Source organism: Lipotes vexillifer, unplaced genomic scaffold (genome assembly GCF_000442215.2).
Source record: "Lipotes vexillifer unplaced genomic scaffold, Lipotes_vexillifer_v1.1 scaffold611, whole genome shotgun sequence".
Lineage (NCBI taxonomy): Eukaryota > Metazoa > Chordata > Mammalia > Artiodactyla > Lipotidae > Lipotes > Lipotes vexillifer.
The window spans coordinates 221075-230403 of NW_006785619.1; the positions used below are offsets into that span (position 1 = coordinate 221075).

The 9329-nt window shown below is 52.2% G+C and overlaps 2 protein-coding genes across 2 annotated transcripts in view; one reads left to right on the forward strand and one right to left on the reverse strand.

The window, feature by feature from the left end:
- VMO1 (vitelline membrane outer layer 1 homolog) overlaps window positions 1-665 on the forward strand; it is a 1429-nt gene extending 764 nt beyond the window's left edge. The window contains 2 exon segments of the mRNA XM_007457713.1: window positions 10-109; window positions 368-665. Of these exon segments, the coding sequence (XP_007457775.1) occupies window positions 10-109; window positions 368-665 (398 nt within the window).
- Window positions 666-2183: 1518 nt separating this feature from the next.
- On the reverse strand, window positions 2184-8850 carry TM4SF5 (transmembrane 4 L six family member 5). The gene is made up of 5 exons (XM_007457714.1): window positions 8645-8850; window positions 3425-3505; window positions 2909-3045; window positions 2494-2677; window positions 2184-2418 (listed from the first exon to the last, which is right to left on the reverse strand). The coding sequence occupies exons 1-5, from the start codon at window positions 8816-8818 to the stop codon at window positions 2404-2406; spliced, it is 591 nt and encodes a 196-aa protein (XP_007457776.1). The 5' UTR covers window positions 8819-8850; the 3' UTR covers window positions 2184-2403.
- Between the last annotated feature and the right edge of the window lie 479 nt (window positions 8851-9329).

Consider the following 9329-nt stretch of genomic DNA (forward strand, 5'->3'; position numbering starts at 1 on the left):
CCTCCCAAGGCAGTCCTGGCGACGACACAGCTCTGAACGGAATCCGGCTGCACTGCGTGCGCGGGAATGCGGAGCTCAACACGCACGTGGTAGAGTCCCAGTCTGGAAGGTGGGGGGCAGGGGCCGAGGATCCCCTAGGGTCGGGGTATGCCCCTTACTCTCCATTACACGCATCCCCTACCGACAGGCAGGTTCCTCCAGCGCTGTGGGGAGGTTTAGACCTGGGAAGCGGGTGGGAGACTCCCAGCTCCGCACCTCGGTGGAGGTTAGGTGACTGGAGCACCTGACTGGGAAGCCCGAGGCCTGGGTCCGGCTGGAGGTGGGTGGGGGCGCCCGCGGAGACCGCGCGTCTCTGCTTTCCTCGCAGGTGGGGCGCGTGGAGTGAGCCGCTGTGGTGTCCCGGCGGCGGCTTCCTGGTGGCTTTCTCGCTTCGCGTGGAGGCACCCGTGACCCCCGGGGACAACACGGCTGCGAACAATGTGCGCTTCCGCTGCTCCGACAGCACGGAGCTGCAGGGGCCCGGTCTGTCCTGGGGAGACTTTGGAAACCGGAGTGAGCCTTGCCCTAAAGGAGTGTGCGGCTTGCAGACCAAGATATAGCAGCCTAGAGGCCTCCGCGATGACACCGCTCTTAACGACGCGCGCTTTTTCTGCTGCCGCAGTTGACACCATCGCCGCCCTCTCCCAGCCCAAGCCTAGTCCCACCTCCGCTATTAAAGCTTCTCTGTCTTGGTTTTGGTCTCCCTTGATTTAGGGGTGGGAAACTGCGTAGCCCCATCTTCCTCCTAACCTAGCATTGGGCCAGGCCCAATTAGGATTTGGTTTCAGGAGTCCATGGCAAGCTACTGAAAGTTACCGACCCATAGTTCAGAAAAGACACACTTAAACACAGTTTTGCGTACAAGTTAAGGAAGTCCCTGCCTTTCTGTGAGCCTCTGCAGACACATCGTCCCCATTAAGAGACCAGGTTGTTTCCTTTCTGAACCACCAGTGACCCCAGATCAAGAAATTTCTACCAAATTAGGAGGTGACAATGCTATATCGTCTTAAGATTTCATTTTCTAGAACTTAGGAGGCTAATATGTCTTTTCCATAGTTTTCCTTCCCCCCCTGCGCCAAAACTCAAACAGTGGCTTTTCTGTATACTGAGTCCCATTGAGGGTCTTCGTCCTTGCTGCCATCTCTGCCTGGAATCCCCCAACTGTCCAGATGGTTAGCCCATTCACCAGATTTCAGCTCCAATTTCTCTTTCTTGGACTTCATCTTATTAAAAAAGTCCATCCATCAGTCAATATCTATCCCACTACCTCCGTGTTTTTAAAAAGTGCTTATCACCAATTAAAATAAGCTATTGCCTCTTTTAAAAATTGCCCATCTTCTACCCCTGGAATGTTAACTTCTTTAAGAGCACAGAACTTGCCCGTCTTGTTTACACAGTGTTGTAGTTTATCTTATGACAGGGCCGAAAGTAAGCACATCACACGAGATGAATTGTGCAGAAGCACAGCAGCAGAGGGCTGCCGCTCGCTCAGGCAAAACAGCGCCGTCTGTCCTGCTGTGGTAGCTTTTATTAAAGCATTATCTAGGTTTACATTTTAAGACTTGTTTTCTTAACACTTCAGAAATGCCAAAGCAGCAACCTATGTTTTTATTAATTATACAAGCAATAATTGGCTTTCTTGAAAACATGCCGTGCTTCGTCCTTGAGCGCAAAAGCAGCACAAAGTTCCCACCATTATTTTGATTATACTGAAGCAGCACAAGGACATTGCCTTGTGTTCCCACCATTCTGATTATACTGAGGACATTCTCATGGATCAGCGCCCAAAGCACTCAATGCTTCTTCGCAGGCCCCCGGTTTGCCGGGGAGCGGGGGTGGGCTCAAAGCATTCAGGACTGTTCACAGTTCTGGATTATTCGCATGCCCCCGGTTTGCCGGGGGAGGGGGGTGCTCAAAGCAATCAGGACTGTTTGCAGTTCTGGCTTATTCGCCAGCCCCCAGTTTGCTGGCGCGGGGGGGGGGGGCGCTGGGGGACCCCGGGGGAGGGGGGTGCTCAAAGCAATCAGGACTGTTTGCAGTTCTGGCTTATTCGCCAGCCCCCAGTTTGCTGGCGCGGGGGGGGGGGGCTCATGGGTCACTTCTCCTTTCCATGTCCTCAGTTATTCCACTACACACAGTATTTCCAGTGCACTAATAGTTCAATAACTATTTATTAAGGAAATAACAAGCGGGGTGCAAGGGTCCCAAACACGAGAGCCCCAAGGCACGGTGTATATGGAGACCTTCGGACACTCCTTGTAAAGGGCACAATCTGAGACGCGGAAGAGAGCTCTAAATAGTTTATTCCAGGGCGGGGGCGGGCCAGGCGGGTGTCCAGGAGCGACGGACCAGGTCCGTGGAGCCTCAGTGAGGGGCGCCCTGCGGAAAAAAAAGTGAGGACTTAGTCAGGGAGCAAATAGATTTCCTCGACAGCTCCATCCCACACAGTCCCACCTCCTTCTTCCGACAATCGCCGCAGAAGACACCAATGGACGCGTTCACCAGCTGCACCCCACACAGCAAAATCTCCAGGCACGAGGCGGCCACCAGCAGCGAGAAGAGTGTCACGTTCCAGTAGACCACACCAGGCGGCTCCACGCACGAGCTCCACTGAGTGCGGTTGAGCAGGTAGGAGCCTCTGCGGGCGGGGCAGGGTCACGTGAGAGAAGGAGGTCACGCGGAGTGCGCCCCCCTCGGGGCTCCCCGCTCCGCGCAGGCGCCGAGGGGGATATGCAAAGGACTCGTTCGGCCCACGTGGAGGAAGCTGTCTCGAAGCCGAATCCCACCTAGGTTTCTCGGTCCACGTGGGAAAGGCAGGTGGGCAGTATTAGAGAATGGGGCGGGGGCGCGAATACAGGCTGAGCCTTACGCAGTCTGTTGGAAGTGGTATTCCCAGAAGCCGTCCATTAAGCATAGTGGTCCAATTCGGAGCCCGGCTCCTGATACCGAGAGGCAGTAGATGGCACCAAGTATCCCGAACGCCGAGCAGAAGACCGATCGCAGCATCTGGATACAGAGTGCGAGGAGAGGTGAGTTGGGCCGTCCCCGCCCCACTCGTGGGCAAAGCGCGCCTAGCTCCCCGCCCTCCTTTGTTACCGAGCTCTAGCCAGTCTCGTTAAAAATACATTTCCCGTCAAACTCCAGGGCTTGGAGTTCGGCTAATTCTAAGAGCCACTGGCCGCGGAGGTTCATGGGGATTGTAGTTCCCTCCGGTCAGGCCCAATGAAGCCTAAGATTTGCGGGTGCGAGGGAGCGGTAAGATGGAGCCTAGGACTCTGCGAGGAGCTCGTGAAGCTGGGAATTCTGTGGAGGGGTTTAGGTGTGATTCTTCGAAGAAGACAGATTCAAAGACCTATGCTGAGTGCCGTCTTAATTTGCATCTTACCCTGCAGCGATTCCCACAGCAGCCTGCACCACAACAGCCTTTGCCCCCTGCCCGGACGGCGGAAATTCCTGGACACAGTACCTGTGGGATCAGAGTCGATGTGATAGCGAGTCATCCAGGTCCCCAACTTGGATCAGCACTTACCCCGTATTGTGACGAGGTAAGCTTCCTGTGAGGCCTTCAGCCATTTGGACTATAGGGAGACCTTAGCTCTACTTCTCCTGGAGCACTGTGGGGCTCTGCTTTAAATTTATCTATATTTATGTGCCTACTTATCTCTGTCCAGGTTGTAGCCTCCAGGAGGATAGGGCGCAATATCATTATATCCCCCATAGATCTCAGCATACAGTAGGTGCCCAACTGAATGGGTGTCAGGAGGCCTGGGTTTAATGCCAACCTTGTGCTCACTTCACACTCCGTGAATTGATTCATCTCTCTGGGTCTCAGTTTTGTCCTCTGTAAAATGGGCTGTTCTCAGGATTTAATGAAATAACAGGTTGCCTTGATGTCAAGACTTGCTCAGAGTAAATGGTCAATAACTATAGAGCCCCTCAGCAGCAGGAAGGAATAGTGGTGTTGGAATGCCTGGCAAACTGGGATTATGGTGGAGGGTGGAGGAGCATGTAAGACTCTGATGGAAAGAGTAGGAATCCCCAAGATACAGGCTTGATCCTCTTTGTCTTTCTTTCTCCCGTGGCCCTCCTCAGAGAGCCCATCCCCTTCCAGGGCATCAGCTGCTCCCTCTAACAACTGTTGTCTCCTAAATTGATGCCTCCAAATTCAAATCTAACTGCCTGAAGGGTATGTTCGTTTGAATGTCTTGGTTTTAGCTTAAGTTCATCCAGACTCATACTAATCTCACAATTTGTTCCCCCCAATTCATCTCCCTTTGGCTTTCTTGTCTCCATCAGTGGAAATATCCTGCAGGTCACCCCGGCCTAAAAACTTGAATCCTTCACACCTAGCCAGACCTCAAGTCTTTGGGACTTTTCCTTCAATGGCTCTTGAATCTGTCAGTCCTTTTTTCTTCCCCATGGTCAATCCCCAGTCACCTCCCATGAGAAGGATATGCTCAGCCTCCCTACTATATTTTTGTGTCTATTGCCCTGTGCCAACTCACATTCCATTCTACATTGCTACCGCCAGATTAAACTTAGCTTTCAACTGGTCTTTTCCCTGATCCAGTCCTTTAGGGTCTCCTCAAAGAGTAGCCCATCAAGACTGAACTCCAGGAAGGCATTCGAGGCGTCTCACTTTTGGCTCCAGCCTTAACTTTGTTGCACCAGACCAGGTTCTTTACCTGTCTTCCCATCTCTGGAATTCCACAGCTCTCTGGATCTGTGCCTCCCTGTCTTCCTTGTCTGGCACACACCAACAAGGTGGCATTTTGATCTTCTCCAAAGGAGGGGCTGAGAGTTTTAGTTCCATTATATCATCCACAGCAACCTTACAGAAACACCTGCAGAGTTGAATGAACTATCCACCAGACACTCTTCCCTCTTCCATGTCTCATGGCATGTCTAGGGCCCCTTTGCTTAGCCTTTCGGTTTACATCACTTAGTCAGAAGCTCCTGGATCCAAAGACACCTGGAATTTGGATTTACCAATTTCAAATGACCTCTCTGTTTGTGTTTTTTTTTTTTAACATAAATTTATTTATTTATTTTTGGCTGTGTTGGGTCTTTGTTCCTGCGCACAGTGTTTCTCTAGTTGCCACGAGTGGGGGCTACCCTTTGTTGAGGTGCGCGGGCTTCTTACTGCGGTGGCTTTTCTTGTTGTGGAGCACGGGCTCTAGGCACGTGGGCTTCAGTAGTTGCAGCACGCGGGCTCAGTAGTTGTGGCTCACGGGCTCTAGAGCACAGGCTCTGTAGTTGTAGTGCACAGGGCTTAGTTGTTCTGCCGCATGTGGGATCTTCCCGGACCAGGGATCGAACCCTGCCTTGTGTCCCCTGCATTGGCAGGCGGATTGTTAACCACTGCGCCACCAGCGAAGCCCTGTTTGTGATTTTTTAAAAAATATTTACTTATTTATTTGGCTGCACCACATCTTAGTTGCAGCATGCGGGATCTTTAGTTGCGGCATGTGGGATCTTAGTTCCCCGACCAGGGATGGAACCCGGGCCCCCTGCATTGGGAGCACGGAGTCTTAGCCACTGGACCACCAGGGAAGTCCCTCATTTTTACTTTTCTAGCCAAAGTGTTTCCTCTTGTTGTCTGAACTCGTCTGTCTTGCTCTCTGCTATCTCGTCTCGTTGAAAAGAGAAGGGTAATTGAAAAGGCAGGAGGAAGCACTGAGTTTATAGCTCGAGTCTGTTTAATTTTCTCCATCTCCATGGCCACTGGCCTCATCTAAGCCACTATCATCTCCCCTGGACAACTGTAGTGACCTCAGTCTGGTCTTTCTGCATACAGTGCTGACCTCCTACTGTTTACTCACCACCCAGCAGCCAGCCGTATCCAGCGGGATATGGAGCAACTAGAACTCTCATCCTTTGCTGGTGGGAATACAATTGGCATAAGTACTCCAGACAACTCTTTGGTGATATCTGTTAGCACTGAACATTTGCATACCTTAAGAATCAGCAGTTTTACTCCTAGGTATCTATCCAACAGAAATGCAAACGTACATTCACCTAAAGACATTTACAGGAATGTTTATAGAGCATTATTTAGAATAAACCCGAGTTGGGAACTATCCAAATGTCCAGCAACAGTAGAATGTTTAAATAAATTGTAGTAATACTTACACAATAGAAATAATTGTGTAAATATTAGAAATAGAAAACTATAGCACTGTGTAACAATATGGATGAAACTTACAAACATAATGTTGACCTCAATAAACCAGAACAGGGCTTCCCTGGTGGCGCAGTGGTTGAGAGTCCACCTGCCGATGCAGGGGACACGGGTTCGTGCCCCGGTCCGGGAAGATCCCACATGCCGTGGAGCGGCTGGGCCCGTGAGCCATGGCCGCTGAGCCTGTGCGTCCAGAGCCTGTGCTCCGCAACGGGAGAGGCCACAACAGTGAGAGGCCCCCGGTCCGCAAAAAAAAAAAAAAAAAAAAAAAAAAAAAAAAACCAGAACAAAAGTGTCCACTCTTGTCCACTCTGTATGATTCCATTTATATAAAGTGCTAAACAGACAAAACTAACCTCTGGGATAGAAGTCAGGATAGTGGGGCCCTTCTTGGTGTGGGGTAGGGCCTGGCAGGAGGCATGTCTGGGGTTCTTGTAATGACCCACACATCTTGATCTGAGTGCCCAGAACATGGGTGTGTTCCCTTTATAAAAATTCACTGAGCTGTATATTAAGGATCTGGGCAGTTGTCTGTATGACTTTCTAAAAAGATAAAAAGTCCTTCAACAGTTTTCTGTGCACTTATAATAAAATTCAAATTCCTCACTGTGCCTTTCAAGGGTGTAGGTGCTCTGGCCTCTGCCCTCCTCTGATTGGCGGCCTCTCCAGCCCTGAGATGTGCAGGCCTATTCCTGCCTTACACTTTGTACTCACCTGTCTGTCATGCTGATTTCTTCTTTTTGTCTTTTGGCTCTCAGTTCAGAAGTCACCTCATCAAGGCCTTCCTTGAAAATGCTATAAAAAGTGGTCCCCCACCTTGCCTCAGGGGCTCTTTACACAGCATCCTGCTTTGTCTTCTTAGATGGTCCCTACTTTTATCTGAGATCATCTCACTCGTCTGTTTACTTTATTCATTCACTATTAATCCAGTGCCTGTTAATCCAGGCCTAGGTGCCTGGCACACAGCAGCCAATGAAACAGGCAGCCCTTCCTCCTGTGGGGCGTACATTTTTGCTTCCTTGATACTGTGTGTCTCTTCAGCAGAAACACCTGCTTCAGGGAGTGCAGGGCCCTCGCCTGTGTCCCTGTGGCATAGCATTAACTGTGAATACACTTGAGAACCTTCTCCAGGGTGGCTGAGAGCATGGAGGCCAGAGGGAAGCTGGGAATGAGCATGTTGGAGGGGCATCCTTGGGGGTCTCCCCAGAAGCAGGCAAATAAGATTGTGGGGAGGTGGTGGTGGTTTGTGCTGGAGGAGGGGTGTGATGTGACAGCGGCGGAGAGGGTGGGGCTGGGAGGAGTGTGACGTCTCAGAGAGGGTTAAGGTCACAGGTATGGCGTGGAGTCCAACAGCCATAAATCCATGGGGGGCGGGGGGAGTAGGAGGAAAGACCTGGATGGGTAGGAGGGGATTGTTGGGTAAAGGAGAAGAGGTGTCCCCATTAGCTAACAGACTTGGGGCCAGTGAAAGAGACAAAGGTGAGGCATCCCCCTGAGAATTTCATCAGTCAGCCATCCTGAGAAGTGGGGAACCGCGTCAGGTAGATCTTTTATCTTCATGCCATAAAGATGTTAAATTCGCTTGACCTTCCAAAAAGTTCCCCTAGGGACTTCCCTGGCAGTCCAGCAGTTAAGACAGTGGGCACGGTTTCAGTCCCTTGTGGGGGAACCAAGAACCCGCATGCCACGCGGTGCACAAACAAACAAAACAACAAAAAAGTTCCCTGAATGGGGAGGGGGGTGGCGAATGGGGGTTAGGAAGTCCAGGAAGTCTGTGTCTCCCCTTCCCCAACTTCCCCTGACAGATCCTAGTCTCCAGGAAGCCACGGGGACCCCTTCTCCACCATACTGACCCGAGTTCTGAGTTTATCCTTAGTGCCCAGCGCACAGTGGGCATCCAGAAACCTGGGTGGAGAGTGAAGGGACATGGAAGTGGGGGAAGTGACACTGAGCTGATAGGTAGAAAGACTGATCTGCGACATTGCTCCCTGGCTCCAGATACTGTCACTGTAAACCACACCCGCACCAAGCCCATTATTGTCTTAACCTGATAACCTCCCATGGAACCAGCTCTTCCTTCTGCCTCAACCCCTGTAATGAGGTGTTCCCAGCATCTGCTCAGCAGTGGGGATGGCGAGGGGCTGGTAGGACATACTCTCTACCCAGGAGGGAAGAGTTTCAAGCAGTAAGGCTCCTTCCTTCTCATCCCCCTCAGACATTCAGCTCAGGACCCTGGGGCTGAGAACCACCCCTACAGAGTGCTCAGTGTTTGGGGGCAGCCTGGGTGGGCTCCGGTCCCCCCCAAGCCACCGCCATCCCTTCCCGGGCAGCCATCCTTTTCCCTCACTCCCTCTCCCTCCTGTTCAGGACCCCGGAGAGTGGCGCCCAGCCCCCTGGCCCGTGTGCCCTGGCCAGCCCTCTCACCATCAGGCCCCCGCCGATGAAGCCAGCCATGAGCCAGACTTGCAAGCTGAGGTGGTCCTTGGTCCAGGTGGTCTGACCGTTGGGCACTAGCAGGAGGGCGTTGGCCACAATGCAGATCAGGGAGAGGGGGATGAGGGAGAGCCCCACGAAGCGGGCGCACTTTCCCGTGCACATGCTGAGGCTCTTGGAAAGGACAGGCAGCAAGTGAAAGTGAGCCCGAGGTTCCCCGGTCCAGAGGGAAAAACAAGCCTGGAGCAAAGGTCGAGGAGGAGGTGTGGTGAAGCTGGCAGTAGCTGATGATAAGGGACAGAGGCAGGAGACATGGGGCTGCAGCAGAGACTTGGGCAAAGGGGAGGATGTGGTGGAGGAGGTGGGGGAGCTTGACACACAGAGGACGTTGCCTGGGCTCAGTGTGTTTCCTCTTTTTCTCCACACAGCTCTCCACAGAACCTCGGTCTACTCCTTACCTGCTTTGTGACTTAGCCAAGCCCCTTAATGTCTCTGTCTCAGTAGCCTCATCTCTACAAAGGGTATACAGCCAAGGTATGCCCTTGGCTCGAGGGCCGGTGGTGAGGATTAAATGGGTTAGGGAGTTCCCTGGTGGTCCAGTGATTAGGACTCAGCACCCTCACTGCCTGCGGCCTGGGTTTGATCCCTGGTTGGGGAACTAAGATCCTGCAAGCTG

Bases quoted from the DNA above. Each gene is read 5' to 3' on its own strand.
- TM4SF5 (XM_007457714.1), bottom strand. From the start codon at position 8,818: ATGTGCACGGGAAAGTGCGCCCGCTTCGTGGGGCTCTCCCTCATCCCC. The intron at 3,506-8,644 runs GTGAGAGGGCTG...CTGATCCCACAG, and splicing joins TCATCGGCGGGGGCCTGATG to GTACTGTGTCCAGGAATTTC. The intron at 3,046-3,424 runs GTAAGATGCAAA...CTCTGTATCCAG, and splicing joins GCTGTGGGAATCGCTGCAGG to ATGCTGCGATCGGTCTTCTG.